The sequence below is a fragment of the Xyrauchen texanus genome, chromosome 8 (genome assembly GCF_025860055.1).
Source record: "Xyrauchen texanus isolate HMW12.3.18 chromosome 8, RBS_HiC_50CHRs, whole genome shotgun sequence".
Lineage (NCBI taxonomy): Eukaryota > Metazoa > Chordata > Actinopteri > Cypriniformes > Catostomidae > Xyrauchen > Xyrauchen texanus.
In genome coordinates this window covers 35659337-35679762 of record NC_068283.1, presented here as the reverse complement: position 1 = coordinate 35679762, position 20426 = coordinate 35659337, and the positions used below count along the sequence as shown (strand labels likewise).

The 20426-nt window shown below is 37.8% G+C and overlaps 1 protein-coding gene across 1 annotated transcript in view; it reads right to left on the bottom strand.

The window, feature by feature from the left end:
* Positions 1-7715: 7715 nt before the first annotated feature.
* LOC127648439 (serine/threonine-protein kinase WNK4-like) overlaps positions 7716-20426 on the bottom strand; it is a 74909-nt gene continuing 62198 nt past the window's right edge. The window contains exons 12-20 of the mRNA XM_052133114.1: positions 19721-19894; positions 17679-17733; positions 17122-17250; positions 14622-15550; positions 13105-13207; positions 11799-12354; positions 10800-11005; positions 9876-9970; positions 7716-9452 (exon numbers count right to left, since the gene is read on the bottom strand). Coding sequence (XP_051989074.1) covers positions 9450-9452; positions 9876-9970; positions 10800-11005; positions 11799-12354; positions 13105-13207; positions 14622-15550; positions 17122-17250; positions 17679-17733; positions 19721-19894 — 2250 coding nt within the window. The 3' untranslated portion in view covers positions 7716-9449. The remainder of the gene's footprint in view (positions 9453-9875; positions 9971-10799; positions 11006-11798; positions 12355-13104; positions 13208-14621; positions 15551-17121; positions 17251-17678; positions 17734-19720; positions 19895-20426) is intronic.

The window sequence follows — 20426 nt, the reverse complement described above, 5'->3', positions numbered from 1 at the left end:
TGCCAGGTGTTTCTTGGATGGCCTTTCTTCCGCTTTCCTTGGGGGTTCCATCGCAAAGCCTGCCTAGTGATGCGGCAATTACAATTGCATAAAATATAATGAGAACAATGTTTTAAATATAAAATTATGAATATAGAAATATAAAGTTAATGAAAATAGTAAATGATTTTAAATATATGGCAGAATTATGAAATGCTCTATCATGACAACAACACAGTTTAAAGGAATAGTTCACCCGAATATTCTCTCACCATTTACTCTCCCTCATGCCATCCCAGATGTGCATGACTTTCTTACTTCTGATGAACACAAACAAAGATTTCAGAATATTTCAGCTCTGTAGGCCCTCACAATGCAAGGCAATAGGTGCAAAAAATGTTAACCTCCAAAATGCATTTAAAGGCAGCATAAAAGTTATCCATAAGACTCCAGTGGTTAAATCAATATCTTCAGAAGTGATTTGATAGGTGTGATTGAGAAACAGATCAATAACCCTTTTTTACTATAAATTCTCTTTGCTGCCCAGTAGGTGGTGATATTTCTGTCAAAATGAATGGTAATGGTAGAGTGGATATTTAGTGCTTGGTCATACAAAACTCACTGCCACCATACTAGGGTGTTGTGGGTGGTTGCTAGGGCATGCCTCTGCTGTTGCTAAGGTGTTCTGGGTGTTTTTTTAAGGCTTTGCTTTGTGGTTGCAGGGCCACTGCTTGATGGTTGCTTATTGGTCATTTATAAGAGCACACCCTGATGTCTCTATTTATAAAAATTCTCTTTCGTGCCCAGTAGGTGGTGATATGCACAAAGACTACGAATCGGCAAAACAAAAGAAGAATGTGAAAGTAAAAGTGAGGATTGATAGTAAAAAAAACTTCAATAATGGTTACTTAAATCGTACATAACTGGAATGGCATGAGGGTGAGTAAATGATGAGAGAATTTTCCTTTTTGGATGAACTATTCCTTTAAGCTGATGCAGCATTTAATTTACACAGGACAAAATCAGCATCCAAACTTCCTTTGACACTAGGGACTAAGGTGAGTCAGAGCAGGCATAATTTAATCTTGCTTTTATGTGGCATTGCATCTTTACACACAATTTTGAGCTGGCACAGTGCAGCCTAAACTCGGTTGTGTAAAGACGCATTTGGACTAGCATGAATGAACATTCATGCTTGTCTAAGCTGGTCTTTTTAACAGGGTTCACTGTATTCATGTATACACATCTGTGGTTAACATTTTTAAGAAAGAGGTATTGGTAGGCTTTGAAAAATAAGTAGTTGAAACAAGCTCTGGCACAGTGAGACAAGGCCTGTCGGATGCACTGGACAAAGCATTAACAAAGAAACCGCCTAATGCGAAATAAATTAGATTTCCAGTTGCTTAGTGCCAACACTTAATTGAGTCAAAGTCTAACTGGCCTGATTGATATGTCATCTGGATGGGTTTGCTGGCAGAGCCTCTGAGATGTTACACTCAATGGAACAGCCAGTAAATGGAAGTGAATATATTGCAGCAAACAAAATGTTTCCGATCAGATTTCCCCATTTTGACTGGCATAGGCTTTGGCTATTACAGATTCAGTGCAGTAAGCTCTTAGACATTTCTAAGTTTGTGTTGTGTTTGTGAGCAAACCACACTTGAAAGGGTTAAAACATAGTTGGCTTTGATGTAGATGAATTTTCAAAAAGAAACTGTGCTGTGACATGAAGTCGTTTATTTTCTATCAAAATGAATGGTAATTTCAGAGTGGATTTTTGGTGCTTGGCCATACAAAACTCACTGCCACCATACTAGGGTGTTGTGGGTGGTTACAAGGGCATGGATCTGTGGTTGCTAAGGTGTTCTGAGTGTTTTTGTAATGCTTTGCTTTGTGGTTGCAGGGCCACTGCTTGGTGGTTGCTTATTGGTCAGTCAAAAGAGCCCACCCTGAAGTCTCTATGATATTCTGGTAACTAGATATGACTTGTGTTGCTGCTTCAGTTTATCTCTGGTATCTTTTTCATCTGTTTTATACTTTACCAAGAAAAAAGTGTGATTGCTTAGAAAAGTCACAAGATTTAGCATATCATTCATGTTCATAGCTAAAATGGTATGGGGCAAGTTATGCACCAAAATGTAATTCTTAGGTCTAGAGGTTTATTTATATCTCTAACCCTAAGTATGAGCAATAAAAATAGTGATGCTTTCCTTACTTGATAGCACTATTAATTACTCTTGAATTCAAAGTAATAGCCTAAATATCAAGACATCTGGACAATAAAAATATTGTAAAACTCCTTGATTTATTATTTGATGTTTGTGGTATTTATGGCTGTTAAATCAAACTATTTTAAGTCAGATTTTAAGCTGTAAGTTTTATCATTATATCATCTATAAAAAGGAAAGTCTTTTCCTTGTGGACGACACAGTCTTTACCAGTAGATTATGACTTATGCAGAACACTTCATAGGGTCAAAGGGCAAATGAGGGTAATATTAAAACAGGGAACCTGATAGGTGGTGAATGTATGACTAAATTGCCGGAAAAATCCTCCTGTTGCCAAAAATGTGTCTCCAGGCATTCGAGTACAAAGTTTGCCAAGAACAGTGCAATCGTGATGTGCAGGACCTACTCACAGTCAAATGCTATAAATGCTGGTAAATTGCATTTATGGTGGAAGTGAAACCATTCTCTACTTCACACTGTATTACCTCCATGATTAGACTGTCCAGAATTTGGAAATGAAACTCAAAACTCCCACGAGGCTCCATATGCTCAGCCAGAACTATCTGCCAGTATCCAGAAGACAGGTGTTCCATCAACGTCTGCAGAGGTAGATATTAAGTAACCAATGAACCCTTTCCCTTTTATAGAAACCAGGCAATATGAGGTCACAAAGCTTTACTCAAACTAAATGGCTCCAAAATGATAAAAAAGAAACCTCATGTTCATTTAAATACACATACCAAGTTGATTTTGATGATGGATGGATGGATGGATGGATGGATGCAAGGATCTCTCCTATATGGATGTACAGCATTTGATGAATGAAACAGATTCTCATAAGCCTCCACAAATAATTGCTTATCAATAAATCCTCAAGGCTACCTTGGCTTGAGATCCCACACGTTCTAGTTCCACTGAGCTGCCTGGGTCTGCAGCAAGTTGTTTCATACAATAAAACAAATAAACAAACACAGGGTGTGTCACCATGTCTGTGCTTTTGATCAGCGGTGAGATTATATGTTGCAGTCGACCAAGACTCTCATTACACACAGATTATTAAACATGTGAGGTCTGTGATTTTGGAGGCATTTATTTTTGAGCTCCCCACTCCCATGGGGGGGCAAATGCAGAGCAGCGCAGCAATCTAAATTGAATTTCCTTTATGCAAGGTTGCATGCTCCCTTCTCCAACCCTGAGTAGAACCTCAATTGGTTTGTCAACATTATCTATTAAACTCATTTTAAGTCGATTGTTCATTTTCAGAACGAACCATTTTGAGAGGAAATAAAAAAGAACTGGATCCTCTTGGCGCCAAAACAGAAGTTAGTTGAGTCTCTTTGGTCTCCTGGGATCTCATTGTCATTAAACAAATCAATAGCTCTTGCCTATACAAAATGCTACCTGAATGCAAGGGTATTCTGGGTGTTGCCAGAGTGATGCTATACAGTTGCAAATGTGTTTTGGGTGGTTGCTAAGGCATTGAGAGTGATGCTACTGTAAGATGTTTAATGAGGTTGCTTGGTGGCTTCTCATTCACCTAAGATAAAAGTGTGAACTTGTCCCTTTATTTTTAAATATTTATATCTTGTCCTGTTTTATCATCCATAAGAAGTTCGATCACTTAGAATCTAATAGCACACATGTCCTCAATATGCTACTAGTAATAGTGATGCTTGTCTAAAAAAGCAACAATTAGGCTGCTTAGATTTTTAAAGGACTTCAGTTAAACCTGATGTGTGTAATTTCCTTGAAACTAGTGCCACAGAACAGAATTGCCCCATATGTTGTTGGTTAAACAATCTGATAGCCCCGCCCACAATTTACTTCACTTGTGAAGTCATTGTTGTGTAGAACTGGATGGGTTGCTCAAAATAAACAGTGCCATAGAGACTCTGTGTTTACACTTAAAGGGGTCATGACATGGGTTTTTTTTATTGTATTATTATGTTCCCTTAGGTGCAATTATAGTATTAATATATTTTTTTTTAAGAAAAACTTTTTAAATTTAGTGATTTATGACCTTTTCCCACCCTGTTTCTCATCCTCTGATTCAAACAGTCTGTTTTGGGGGCGTTTTCCATTTAAGACTTCAGTGTTAACGCCCACTGTTATGATTGGCTAACGTCAGTGCCTATGCATCAATTATTGACGCCCCCAGCCAGAACAATATGCAAGTAAACTAAGTAAAAACACTGTGATTATTCATAATGAATGAAATTGCGCTTTAAAAAGTAGTTTAAAGTTTAAAATAGATTACTTACAGTTTGCGTCGTCGTTGTTCCCAGAATAGTCGGCACGGACTTATCTTTGAGCAACAGTTTTCTGGCAAAGCCAGCATCATATTGAGATTTGTTCTCAAAACAGTCATCCTTAAAATGTACAGAACAAACGCTTAAGTTAACACTGCCGTGACTGGGACATCCGCAAAAAATAAACTGCATCCATTTTCCCCTGACGTCTGGATCTTTCGGCAGCTTATTCAGAGGTTTTTTTTGATCACAGCCAGGAACAGCACATCTGTGTGGCATCGTAATTTTCCTGTGCACAAGTAGTCTCTGTCAGAGCTCGCTGTCCATCGACTGAACACTTGTGAGGCGCACGGCGATACGAAATGAGCGTAGTTGTCTTGCGCTTAAAGCGTAGTTATCTTGTGCTGGAGGCGGTCATATGCAAACGCTGTTACGTCACTTCTAACCGACACGTCACTTCTAACCATGAATCCAGAACGAGCTGTATTTTGAGCTTGATTAAATAAATGATTCGTTTAGAATGGGGAGGACGTCTTAAAATATTAAACTTGCAGGACGTTTTAAATGATACAAAGACCTCTTATATACCAAAAGATCAAGGCAAATTTGGTTTCTCATGTCATGACCCCTTTAAGTTTTAACATGACTTTGGCCTTTGGATAATTTCTTCTTTTCCTCGATACAACATATTTGCTAATCTATTCCCATAATGCTAGACAGCATCAGCTAGAAACAGGTGCTTTCTTTTCTGAACCCCCTGTTGTAAGTTTTTGCCTTGAATTCCAGGATTCCTCTGGATCTCCTGGTAATTAGTGAAGGTGAAGTGATGAGGATGTAATTCCTGAATATATATATATATATATATATATATATATATATATATATATATATATATATATATATATATATATATTCAGGAATTACATTTATATATTCAGGCTTATAACTATATTCAAAGTTACATTTATATATTCAGGATTTGCATTTATAAATTCAGATTTATAACTACATACTAAAATGTACAACTATATATTAAAGATTTATAGCTTCAGATTATGACTGTATATTCAGGATTTACAACGTTATATTCAGAATTCATGGCTATATATTCTGGATTTACAGTTATACATGCAGATGTATTACTTCATGCTTGGACGTACAATTATATATTCAGAAAATGTAACATATATTCAGGATTTGCATTTATATATTTAGATTTATTACCATATATTCCAATTTATAACTATAAATTCTGATTCACAACTATGTTTGTATATACAATAATATATACAGACTTAATAATATAAATAAAATAAATGATCATTTATTCTGGATTTGTAACTATATATTCACAAATACTATTACATATTTTCATATATTATTTTCATAGATTAGTATACAGGTTTATAACTTTATATTTAGATGTACTATATATTTTGAATATATAGCCTAAATATATATTTCGAATTTATAAAATGATTTGAACTTTTGGATGTAATCAAATGTTCATGCGGGGAACCAGGAATTTTTTGACATTTTTAGGTTGAAATTCAACATGAAATTCCTGCATATACTAAAGACATTTAGTTCAGGTGAGTGCCAATTTTAAATGCACCAGTGCAGGTCACCTGTTAACTGATATGTGTGGCAATGACATTCTGGTTTCTCAAATTGTCTTTAACAGAAAACCCTCCATGAATGCCACGTGAAGTGTGTGCATATAATAAAGCGTCTGTTGAAGCGATTAGAGAAGATCTCACATGGTGCTCCTTGCATGGCAACAAGGCGGCTTATCTACTGGTTGCTAAGGACCGAATTCGAAACGAGTCCCCTTAAAGAGATTCTATGCCAAAAAGAAGGAATTCCCCCCTGGCAGAGCAATAAAATGCCGCTGCTGGGTTACCATGGTGACCACATGGAGTCAATGAAGGAGAGAATGAGGCCACATGTGTCTTCTGAGGGTGGCAGATTGTCAGATTCAAGATGTATTCTGTTGTAGAGGAGAATGCTTTACAACAAAATCCGTCTGCATTAACACACAATATTCAGTGTGCAAGCACAGGATGCCAATGTGACACCATTTTGCCAAACAGACTTAGACTTAGAAAGTAACAATGGCCTTTTTTAAGTGGAACACAAATAAAGATGTTAAGCAGAATGCTATGGACTGACACACATAGCATTTTATTATATTACTGATTAAATAGTAATGCATTTAAAATAGATAAACTCTCACTCTTAGTTGTTGACCTGCCACTTTAAATGAATGATGCCAAATTGTCAAAATTATGCCAATTTGTCCATAGTGTGTATGCACAACTAGAAAGAGAGTCTTTACTGAACTCTGGTGGCAAAGAGGAGAAAGTGAACACATGCTCATTCTTAATGTAGAGTTATTTTTCTGTATAGATGCTACTGTGATTTACAGCCTATTTTTCTGTGCTGACACAACAATACACTAAAATGAGACTTTATTTTTCACTCGATACAAATAACAATATGGGCATCGTCAAAACAGAAGAGTTTACAATAAAGCAAAAATCATATCAAGAGAGATAATAGCCTGTGGTAGAAAAGAGAAGTTAGATCAAAACTTAATTCTTAATCAGTACCTACTAGTTAAAACTAATTTCTAACAACAATTTACAATTCAGAAAAAAATGGCATCATGGCTGTGTATTTAACAAAAGTTAGGCAGATATATTTGAGTGATTGTCTCCTGAATGATTTGTTTTGATAACTTGATTTGTTTGTGATACTGTGAATAGATGGTTACCTCTAAATGGAATCTGATTGCGAAGCACCTTATTTAAATGTGATTATTATGTAGTTTTAGAGTGGAAGCTCAGATCTATAGTTTGATGCACTTTGGCCATTTTGCATATATAAATATGCGTAAGCTGGATCAACCAGATTCAGAGGCAATATGTGCTAAAAATGTGTCTGTCTCAATCACACAATAGAAATGGGGGCAGTACTGATGATGTTTCTGGGCATACTGTAGTTAAACCTGAGACTGAGCCCAGGATCTATCTGGGGAATTCGTGAGGTTATAAATAACAGCTGCTCAGTGCATTCCTGTTCTGTAAAAAATTAATAAATAGAATAAATTAACATAAAAAAAACAGATGGATGCAAATAAATAAGACACTTTGAATGAAAGAGATACCGACAAATATGTGGAAAGACAATTACCTGGTTTGGATTATTTGTCATTAAAACCTGGAAATAAATAGATATTTAGATTTTTTTTGGGTTGTTTGTGAATCATTATTTATTTGTATATTTACAAAAAAAAAAAAAAAACACACGTCAGAGTTAAATGTAAAAAATACAAATGAAAAGGCACAATCTGCATGGCAGTAACATTTTGTTTTCTCACATAATATGATACAACTTTTCTCATTGTCTAAATATATAATATGTATAAATCTTCTCTTGGGTATGCAGAACAACACACCTGCTGTCCTATCAAAAGCAGATATATTAAGGCAACAATTGTTCAAACTTCACAGTTTCTCAGTTGTCAGTTATGTCTGTAGTTACGTCATCGGTTGTCCTAACACATTCTTATATGTAACATTGTTGCATAGGCCGATGCATTTAAACTGAGATTTTGCATGCTGCAATTCGTTACTGTTATCATATAAAGACCATCTGTGGCATCTATTGGAAAGTGCCTCTATTGAAAAGTGCATTGTGTCAGTTTTTTCCTTCTTTTATTAAAGCCATATTAAAGAGTTAATATATTCAGTACACTCAATACAAATAACAATATGGGCATCATCAAAACAGAAGAGTTTTCAATAAAGCAAAAATTAGGCAATCATAAGCTGAAAGGTAATCATATTAAGAGAAATAATAGCCTGTGGTAGATTTTGACATTTCGAAAAAAGCGAAGTTAGATCAAAACTCAATTCTTAATCAGTACCTACTAGTTAAAACTCATTTCTAACAACAATTTACATGGCTGTGTGTTTAACAAAGGCAGATATATTTGAGTGATTGTCCCCTGAATGATTTGTTTTGATAACTTGATTTGTTTGTGATACTGTGAATAGATGGTTACCTCTAAATGGAATCTGATTGCGAAGCACCTTATTTAAATATGATTATTATGGTCATTTAAACATGAGCATTATGATGTCATAATGAAAAAGCAAACCGCTTGGTACCCATGTTGTTTCAGCTCTACATATAAATAAAAGCTCTGTTGCTTCCAGCATTGGTGTTTTTATGACATGTATGTACACATTGGGGGAAATCATTTTAGAAAAAATAAAAATAGAATGCATCAGAAATCATGAAAAAATGGACTAAAATCAGTGGCAATACTCTGAGTTATGGGAGCCATTTTACCAAATGATTCTGTGCAATTATTGTGTGTGCAAAATATTTCAGCAACAATATTTATTGTCAAAAAATATATACATGAGATTGTTTGACGTAAAAGGAAATCTACATTTAAGGTGAAAAGTCAAAACTGATAGACCAATGTACTGTGTTGCCATTTTACACCAGAAATGCTAAATGATTTACATTACCAATTAATTTGTGTTTATGACTGATTGAACTTGGATTCTAAATTATCATAAAAATGTAACTGCATCTATTATTAAAGCAAACTACATGAACAGTTCAACAAAGATGAAAACTCAGTTGCATTTCAGGTATTCAACCACACGGGGCACTATAACTGCAAATGAAAGGGCAAGCTCCTCAAAATATGTGCTAGGATTGGTTCTAAACATTACACACGGTCTTGTCAAAAAGCTCACTTGGTAAGTCGACCTAAGAATACTGAGCAGAGGTATATCACTTTTTCAAATAAAAAATATTCCTATGACAGCCTTTGAAGAATACACTCTTCTTTGATCCTGCTAACACACGTTCACACTCATTGGCAGTTGCAAGCCATTTCATCCATGAGGAAGCGATTATGTAACTTGATTTCTGTCAGGAAGGCAGGAATGGGTTCTTTAACTAAATAAAATCACTGTGGAAAGGATGAAACAAAAGGTCAGTGCATGTGCCATTCCTCTTTAAAGACGATGCAAGCGGAAATTGCGGGGGGTCGGGGGGGTCAGGACCCCCCCATCTGAGGGTTGTCCCCCCCCCCTAAAATATCATTAAAATATGTGTATTGTAAATAATATAATGATATATTCTTAAAATAATTGTTTAAGAAATAAAATACAAATGCAAACGGGGCAACAACAAAAAACCCCTTGGTGTCCCCTTCAAAAATTGCTCTTGAGAATTGCTATGTTTATTGTCACATTTTGACAAAATTTTCACCCCTGGATGCAAGTGCAATATTAAATGTACTGTATATTATAAGGGTGAAGAACAAGCCAAAAAAAGTTCTGAATGTGCTAAATTAAATCAATAAATCTAAGAAACAGAAAGATATACTCACAATTCTTGCATAATCGGAGACAAATGTCACTCCTTTGCTGGTCCTCTCCTGTGAGCCACTGCTGCTGCCACTCACTGAGTTCTTCCGAATGATACCTGAGGAAAGTTTGCAGAAATTACATTCACTGAAAGCAATGTAATAATTTATGAGTCTGTAACTTTGTTTTGTACTATTTGTATCTGCTATTTATGCTACTTGATGGGTGCGGTGTTCTGTAACCCATTGAAAACTGTAGGCCTATACATTTATAGTTATTATTATTTTTATTATTCTTTTACTTAGTTGTTTGACTGGATATCTGTTGATGACAGCACTGAAACAGATGACCTGAAAAATCAGAACCTGTCAGTGACAGGCTCTGTAAACAGTGTTACACATCACAACTTCAGAACTTTTGTAGCTGAAAGAAAACCAGGCGGCTGTGGCTCAGGTAATAGAGTGGGTTGGCCACTAATCGCAGGTTTGGTGGTTTGATTCCCGGCCCACATGACTCCACATGCTGAAGTGTCCTTGGGCAAGACACTGAACCCCAAGTTGCTACCAATGGCAGGCTAGCACCTTGCATGTAAGCTCTTCCGCCATTGGTGTGTGTGAATGGGTGAATGAGTCACAGTGTAAAGCGATTTGGTAACCGCTAAGGTTAATAAAAGCGCTATATAAGTGCAAACCATTTACCAGACCATGGTTTTGGAGAGAGGAAGTGTGGTCGAAGTTAGCCAAATGCTAGTAGCTAGTAAATTGTGTAAATGGCTAGCAGCACCTTCAAGTTTATTGATCATTATTCCTCAAGTTAAAAGAAATCAAACTTTTAAAAAACATGGCTCGTGACCCCTTGCATTCTGTCCCATTCATAATGCAGCATCTAGATTTTTGGAATACAAGAATGTGTTCAGTCTTAATGGTCTCAAATGTCACATGTGGTACCTGTAGGAGGCAGCATATCCAGTCTCTGGAGGCTGTTCCGGCGAGAAGTGGGGTACCCTCCACTCTTAGACAGACGCCGTTGCCGACTGGACAACATGGCCGCTGGGGATACTATTCCGGGTGGAGGAACTTTACCTATCCGCTCATAGAGCTCCTCAATTTCTCGCTTCTGAGAGGCCTGTAGAGCCTGAACCTCTGACAAATGTCTGAGAAAGAAAGAGAGAGATGGTGAGTAACAGGATATTAGGGATTTTTTCCTCATTTTGGGTTTGTAAGCAACTATTCATTGTAAAGCTGCTTTAGAACATATATATATATATAGTCAAAAGCACTATACAATTAGAATAAAATGTAATTTAACTGAACAAAATTGAACTGAGATGAAGTCCACTTTATTTTGAAAAAAGTTGTGTTCTTGTCACTCGACTGGAAGAGCCAGTGCTAACAACACTAATGGAACACAAGAACTGATCAAATTACTTAAAAAAAAAAAAAAAAGCATTTGCCAGATTTGTAAATGTAAATGTGCAAGATAGTGTTTGCCTTGTGACAAAATGCACAAAAAGAACGGAAAATGAATGGGCACAGTCCAGAATCACTCTGAAACAATGGTGTTCATGACATCCAATTGTAAGTGAGCTCATTCAGCAATCCATCAAAGGATACATGTTAGGACATGTTAGATCCAAAAACAGTTTGGGTATAAATCTACGAAGGAAAACATTTAACGGCAGTCTTTAATTAGAGAGGGTAATTGCATAACAAACTGCTAGAATTTGAAAAAGCTCTCTGTAAAAAGAAATCACATTATACATTGAGGGGGACACACCCCACAATGTTATGATTAGTGGTCAACTGTGTTTTTCAATGACCAGTTCTTAAACTGTTAAATTTGGACCCCCGCCAATACTGAATATGTTGGTACAGTTCTGATTTACAGTAACTATACTGTAATATTAATATAATATAACATAATATACTATAATATTAAAGGCTCACCTCTCTCGGAGCTCCAGTAGATCCTCATACATGTCTTCGTCTTCGCTTTCTGTCTCATCACTGCTGGCGTACGATGTACTTCGTGTGTAGCTCATCCACGGCTGATTTAGAGTAAACTGAGGACTTCCTGCTGTACCGTCCAGCAAACTCACACTTATCCTTCTCTGCCTTCTATCTGACTCTTTCCCCTCTTCCCCTCCACGGCCCTCCTCTGGCTCTACAACTTTACTGTCTATCGTTTTAGTTTCTCCAGTCCACAAGGAGGTGCTGTCGGAGTTGTGCAATGTATCGCTAGGTGGTTTGGTAAGTGGATCAATCAGAGAACAGGAGCTGCTTTCAGATTCTGCCTGCACATCAGTGCTGCTCTCTGAATTGCTGTGTGCATGGGGTATAGCTGGAGGAAGTGTTATGGGACAGGTCTGGGTGGGCGTGGATGTGGGCGTAGCTGTGTGGGTGGGAGTGGGCATGAAGCTGGGGGTGGGGCTGGGAATTGGGTTTGGTATGTCTTTGCTCGGACTGACTTGGAATCGTCCCACAGTGACAAAAGACTTTTTCTCTGTAGACAAGGAGAAATTAATTGATTACAAGGACAGTGGAAATGTTAAGACAAACTATAATGACATGGCTTTTTGGTATGGTTATCCAATGGATAAAATAAATCACATTTTATTTCCGATTTTATCCAATATCCAATGCATTAACTCAAGTCATTCATTAAATATTCTGTTTCACTTACAAACATGTCACATTACAGAAGTAAAATTAGTTGTAAATGCCATTTTGTTGACTTCAACAAAACTAATAATCTTGACCCTTACTGAAAAGATGTGTTTGCAGTGAGCTCTTTCAGTCAATAGATGGCAGCTGCATTATTTCTATTCAACTATTGGGTTGCCAAGGCTACAGTTCCTATCTGATATATTCTGGCATTCTGAGTTGAAGGGACTTTACGGAAGGATACTATTAAAACAATTACACTTTACAATCAGCATTTTATCATAATCATGTGATAACCCATCAGATCATTCACCAGTAATTGTAGAATGATTACATACAGAGATAGCCAATCATTTCAGACAGTAAAAAGATGCTTAGATTTAAAGTTCAGAGTACACTACGTGTATGTACATTTGTGTTTCTGTGTACATGGAATAATGGGTGTGATTGTGTGTGTAAATATTTGTGCTTGGGTGTGTGGCCTTTATATGTGTTTCTGTGTCTTTATTTGTGTATAAGGGACATGGGGTGTAACATGTTTTTGGGTGTGTGCATTTCAGAGATTGGGAGAGATAGGGCTAAAACTCACCTTCAGATATAGGTGAGAGTCTGGATTTGGAAATACTGGCTGTCTCAGTCACAGCAAGAGACATTGTAAGACTGGGGGAGGAGCTTGGGTTGGGCAGGGATACCTTTAAAACAAGTTGAAAAACAAAAAAATGGTCGCTTTGAGACATGTAATGACAGACAACACCCATGTTCCACTCTGTGATACAGTGTCAACCAAATACTTATAACATGAACAGAACAGGTTTAACCAATATTACCTACTTATTGTTTAGGTGAATCATTTTTTTTATATTTTAATAGTGACAGACTGATCAATTAGGACAATCAGTTGGCCAATATTTGGCCATTTTGTGATTTTTGAACCAGCCCTTGAGTCAGTTACAAAATCGACCAACAACCTTGTGAATGGATGATGCAAATTTTCTATTTTCAAATACATAAACATATCAGCATTCCATTGGCAAATGGCCTCCCGTCCTCTCAATACCATACTGCATCAATATTGGCCGTTGAAAAACACATATTGCTTGACCACTACTACCACTATACGATATATACACTCACCTAAAGGATTATTAGGAACACCTGTTCAATTTCTCATTAATGCAATTATCTAATCAACCAATCACATGGCAGTTGCTTCAATGCATTTAGGGGTGTGGTCCTGGTCAAGACAATCTCCTGAACTCCAAACTGAATGTCAGAATGGGAAAGAAAGGTGATTTAAGCAATTTTGAGCGTGGCATGGTTGTTGGTGCCAGACGGGCCGGTCTGAGTATTTCACAATCTGCTCAGTTACTGGGATTTTCACGCACAACCATTTCTAGGGTTTACAAAGAATGGTGTGAAAAGGGAAAAACATCCAGTATGCGGCAGTCCTGTGGGCGAAAATGCCTTGTTGATGCTAGAGGCCAGAGGAGAATGGGCCGACTGATTCAAGCTGATAGAAGAGCAACTTTGCCTGAAATAACCACTCGTTACAACCGAGGTATGCAGCAAAGCATTTGTGAAGCCACAACATGCACAACCTTGAGGCGGATGGGCTTGTTGAATCAATGCCACGTAGAATTAAGGCAGTTCTGAAGGCGAAAGGGGGTCAAACACAGTATTAGTATGGTGTTCCTAATAATCCTTTAGGTGAGTGTATATATATATATATACACAGAAGTACTTCTTGTGTGGGTGTTCAAACTGTACACATCATAAGAACAACAGGTTGAGCTTTAAATGATTTTTGATTTGATGATTTGCTTTCTTACGTGAAACACAACAGGAGATTCTAGGCAGAATGTGAGCCTCAATCACCATTTACTTTTCATTCACTTTTGAATTTAGTTTTTTTCTAAACAATGAAAGTGAAAAAGGGCTGAAGCTGTCAGTCCCTAACATTCTACCTTACATCTCCTTTTGCTTTCCAGAGAAGAAAGAAAGTCATACAAGTTTGAAAAACATGAGGGTCAGTAAATGACAACAGCATTTTTCATTTTGAGTGAACTATTTCTTTAAGATAAAATGTTGTGTGTTCTAACTACTCACAGTGTTTTGTGGACTAGGGGATGTGGAGGATGCTGTTGAGCTGGTGCTGGATGGCATGTAGGAGCTCGATGCTGAGCTGTCCGCCCTCTCTCTGAGCTGCCCTGTGGGGCTAAATCGTCGGTCCACCTGTGGGCTACTTTGGGACCCAGAAGAAGAGGTTGGGTTTGTGGAATGGAGCTGTTTAGTCCCAGCAGCCATTTCTGAGATGAGAGAATGCATGCTTGTTTTTGGGTCCTCTGGATGGAGTACATTCTCTGGTGGACCTGTTGTTTGGCTTACCTCCTGGGGCTTGGGAATTGGTGCTGGAAACTGTGGATCAGGATTTTGACACATGTCCATATATTGCCCTGCCAGCACCCCCTGGTAGTATGGAGCATCAGGGTTGCCCATGCCTGCTTGCTGGGCCGCATACATAGGCCCATAACCTGTTTGAGGGGCCATTTGGGGGTGAAAACCTTGAGGTATGTGGTTGGGCATGGGTCCAGCTGGTATAAAGGACTGTGCAAAGTTCATAGCCAGAGAAATAACATTGGCCAGAGAAATTAAGGGCTGCTGGGAGGGAGGTGGCCACAAACCTGCAGCTTGTTGGCCAGGTGGAACTGCAACTGGAAGGGAAAAAGTGTTGCTTTCTGTCTGAGAACTCATCTCGACACTCTGCTGAACTGGAGAAACAACAGAGGAGGAGGAGGAAGAGGAGGAGAAGTTTGGGTTGCTAGGGACGCGTGTGAGAGGACTTGAGTTGATTGAGTTCTTGAGGGGGGTGTGATCCATGGAGTAGGGGTAAGGGTATTGGCCGCCATGAAGGTAAGGTGGTTTGGTGAACTGAGTGGGCATGGCAGACATCTGGTTTGGTAGGAGATGTGGCAGATAATCAGGGTGGGAGTATTGTGGATATTTTGGGGCAGATGACTGGTAAGTCTGTGAGGAACCTGATGAAAAGGAGAAAGAGAGAGAAACATTGGGTTAAGATAGTTGCAGTACTGTTGGTTGACAGCAGGCATTCCTAATTGACTAGAGTATGATACTGCTGGAAATTTCAGCTTAAGCTGGTACCTGTGTTTTGTGAAATGGTCAAAGGTGGTCTAAGCTCATCTAAATTGGTCTTAAACTGGTCCAAGCTGGACATTCACAGTCACAGTGTTCCAATAACCAATTTGACCACCTGAAGCTGGTTAGACCATCTGTTAACTGCTAATGACCATCTTAGACCAGCTAGAAACCAGCTATTATGTTCCAACCCTAATGAGAAAAACACTGTAAATCAGCTGGGAGGCCAGCTTTCCTGGTCATTCACTGGTCGACCAACCACCATGTTCCAAAAAAACAGCTTAACGACCTGAAACTGATAGCTTGTTTGTTGCTGTTCCAAAATGGTCTACCAGCTTGGACAAGCTAGAAAACAGCTACCATGCTTCAACCCTGCTGAAAAAACAAGTCTTAAACAACTTAAACCAGTCTAAGATGGTTTTCTGGTCTTAGGTGGTCTTCCATCCTGGTCAAGGCTGATCTTTTGATTGGTTTTATAGTGGTTTTGAGTATTTGTCAGCTGGTCGGACTGGGAGACCAGTTGGCTGTGTAGCTAAACCAGCTGAGCACCAGCTTAAATCAGAAAAGACCAGTAAATCATCTTAGGGCCGTTAACACAGAAAGCATTTTTGAGTGCATTTTCTCAGTTGTTTTTCCTTTGTAAACATGTGCTAGATGGATGTATTTCATTGTTGTTTCTATTCCAATGTTTTTTAGTTTTTTTTTTTTAAGAAAAGAGAGCAGTGCCTTTTTATATTCAAATAGAGCTTTTATAAGGTGTACACCGGATGTGCAATGTGTGTAGTTTTGTTCTCTCAGGTAATGAAATCTATTTGTCCAATTAGAATCAGCAGGTGTCAAAAACAAATCCTGAGACGCATCAACAATGATGCTGGTGTCAAAGCCTGGTTTCCATGGGAATGGGTGTTTAGAAAAACAATGATGAAAAAGTGAGAATGTTCATTATGATGCTTAAACACTGAATGCCCCAAAGGGTGAACACTCTGTTGATGTGACAGAACATAGCTCTCATTGCCTGAAGAGACCAAAGATGATTTGTCTTGACAGAATATGCTGAGTGGTGATGTGACAGTATGATTACATGCACTTTAAAAGTTTGATTTCAGTCAGACTAAATCAATAAATGAATAATTGAAACGCTTAAGTACGACTGAAATCGTACAAGTCAAATTTTTTACATACAGTATGCGATCGTAGTTATCAATGTACGCATGCTCCAAAAAGAGGGGTGATGTGGGACTTGTAACACAACTCAGCTGACGCCCTTCTTTCATATATTCGATTACGCATTTTGTAATGTATAGTTTGACTGACAGATGAAGACTGTAGCTTGACAATGCAAAAACCCACTGTAGCTTGGTTGCTAAAACTGACAAATGATTAGATGGGCAGAAAGAATGATTTGAAAGTGCTTTGTGATATCAGAGGTTGAAAGAGGACTGAAGTATGGTACCTGTAGTGTTAAAGGATTGTGAGCGCAGGGGGCGGACCTGTGGAACAGCATCATAGTCGACGTAAAAGTCTGCACTGATTGTAGGAGAGGAACCCCGGGTCACCTGACCTATACTGGAGGCAGCATAATCTATAAGATAAAAATATTTGTGAAATTTTAAATTCATTTTAAGTAACCCAAACAGCAAATGTTTTGGTTGGTGAATCTTATAAAAACCCTTCCTGTTCACATTTCACCCCATATTAAATAAAATAAAATAAAGCTTATTTTAAGACCGTTAAGATGTTTCTCCTAATGGTCCATAACTAGTTATTTTTAAAGCAAAAATTATTATTGTTATATAATTATAATTTCTTCAAAATGTATTTCTTTTTCTTTTTTGTGAAAAATGTAAATGTTCTAGACAGGATTCATGAAGTTCAACTCTACTTGTCAGACAGCAAAGATCATATGCTTTGGACCTCATGGTGAATACTTTAAACTTCATATGAAAGCTTTACAGTATATGGTCAGTGTTTGTTTGCATGTGTGTGTATGTACTTGTGTATACTTGTTACCTGGCAACGAGGAGTAAGAGTGAGTGCGAGCGAGGCCCTGTGTGTGGAGATTGGGCTATGGGGAAAAACAGAACACATGTTAGACAAAGACAAGAGTCAGGAACACAAATATAGGATCCAATCACATTGTTACAGAGTCCTTTCTCACTAATGACTATTCAATATTGATGAAGTTCTCTTATTACCTTCAGTGTGATGAACAACTCAATGTGTCACTTTGAACTAAAAGAGTTCAATCTAACATGTTAGAATGACTTTCTAAGGACATCATATTTCTGAACAAGAATATCTACAATCTCAAAGTAAATTTAATGAATTAAACCTGGTGCTTGGCCCTGGTGCCTGCCTGGTACCCTGGTGGTTAGCTGACTTACACACTCCAAACCATTAAGATACCCTAAAAGATCTACCAAAGAGATAGGACTAAAACCAGTAATTTGAGTTCTGACTCTCCAAAAGCTCACCTGAACTTTTTATCTCTTAACTTGAGACATAAGAGAGGCAATTTCTGTAATTGGCGCCAGGGCAAATCTAATCCATTTGCACTGTTTTTCAATTGTTTTTCACACAAACATTCTAAGTGCTAAAATGTTAATGGACGGCTGTGGCTTGGTGGTAGAGTGGGTTGTCCACTAATTGCAGGGTTGGTGGTTCGATTCCCAGCACACATGACTCAACATGCCAAGGTGTCCTTGGGCAAGACACTGAAGTGTAAAGCACTTTGAATACCGCTAAGGTTAAAAAGGTGCTATATAAGTGCAGACCAAATGTGTCTCGAGATACCGGAGTTCTGTTTTGTTTGTTGCACTGTGTCCTAGTTTTGTTCAGAGCCAGCGTGTACAGTCTGAACTAATTTCATGGCCATCAAATTCAAAACACTTACTTGAGGCCGTGAGAACTGACAAAATCACATTTGACAGAGAAGGGAGAAATCAAAGAAAAGTTGATGGACGTAAGGTTGAGTACACAATTCCATTGTCTGAAACTAATATGACTATAATATGATCAATTTATAGTTACAATAAACAGGACTAAATGGGAAAAAAAAAAAAAAAGACTTATCTCTGGAAATTAGCACCCTACATAATAGAAATCACATTTTCCTTTATCTCTGGAAATTAGAGGGCAACAATCAGTTTCCGGATCAGAAAAATCCCATTCATTTTCTCCATGGGGGGAATTGATTTTTAAACAATAAATTGTAAACCTTTAAAGACAGATCTACTGCAAGCTCTAAGATTTTTAATCGATGGTATACGCTTCTGTTGAAGCTATCAGTCCATGTTATTTCCACACACAAGAAAAAAATAAAATAAATCAGCAAATGTCCCAACCCCACCCTAATCCTAACCATATGGCTGGGTAGCCTGTCAGGAACAACGCATGGCACCTTTCATCCATCGTGCAAAAGAGCCCAGTAGCAAATGCTCACTCCAATAACGCATGGCGAATGACACAACGGAGTCGGGGTCCCTACATTTTCAAACTACTTTACTTTGAAATAATCTTGTATTGTTTCTTACTTATAATCAACTTTAAGTCTTAGTTTAGTTAGTTTAGTCTTCGTTAAAATCAGTTTTATATTTCCCATCATTTTTTACTTGATTGTCCTTTGTAATGCTTCATGGAATTGTAGTTCATTCCCACCTATAAAATGATAATTAGAGAGTCTTGTACCTTTGTCTTTTTCCGATTTTCAAATAGTTGTGATACGCCTCTGAGCTAGTTGGTTTGTTTCATGGCTTAGAACTCTTTTATAAAGGATATTGTAAATCCCTATGGGGAAAAAAAAGCATGGGAAAAACACTTCCGGAGCCAATATGGCTATAAATAAAAGTAAGTGGACACTGTTGCACTCTTGACTTCGGTTAATTACTGTAAGTACAATTAAACTTTCCCACAATGTCTGTGCTCTGCTCAGTTGCCAATTTACCAGATAAAATGATAATAGCATTAAGTCACTTGTTGTTTAAAGAACATATGCTTCAGGATTAGAGAACGAATTCAACAGGCTGACGTGTTTGAGAAGAGTTGATACACACCTGTGAGGCGGACAGTGATCCGGCTCTACTCAGGTAAGGCAGATGAGGGGTGTGTCCTGGACTGATTGGCCCCAAATGCTCTCTCCTCATCAGGGCCTCTGCCCGACAAATGATGTCCCTCATGCGGTGGATGAATCCCTCCCTCTCTCCAGGTAGGATAAACTCATTATGTACCTAAAAGGCTTATTTTTAGTACTCATTGAAAACATGGTGATGTGCGAATGCACTGTGTGTTTAAAACTTCCTTAACTAAGCATTTAAGAGTCTAAGGAGAGGAGCAATGAGTGAGTTGGTCAAATATTTGTCCCTGCAAATGCTGAGGACATGCGACTTTGTATATAATCACAATCTTTATCTAAAAGAAAAAAGGCAGCATTTGAGATGGCAGCTGACCTCAAGGCAAAGTCTCCTACCTTATCAATGTTATTTGCATGATTTCTACAAGCTATAAAATAGAAAATAAACGAAATATTTGAGAAAAACAACTTGGAAATGTATTATGTGGGCCCCAATGTGTTGGAAGATAGCAGTGAATTAATTTTCAGATGTACCTTTATATGATTACCCTTTTAAGGATTAGTCAAAAACAGGTTATGAGGTATGTGCAGCTTAAAAATATGTCTAAAAAGCTAACAAGCCAGAATGGAGCCTTATACCAATACCAATATTATACCAATAATATAACTTAACTTGCTTTGTTTAGTTT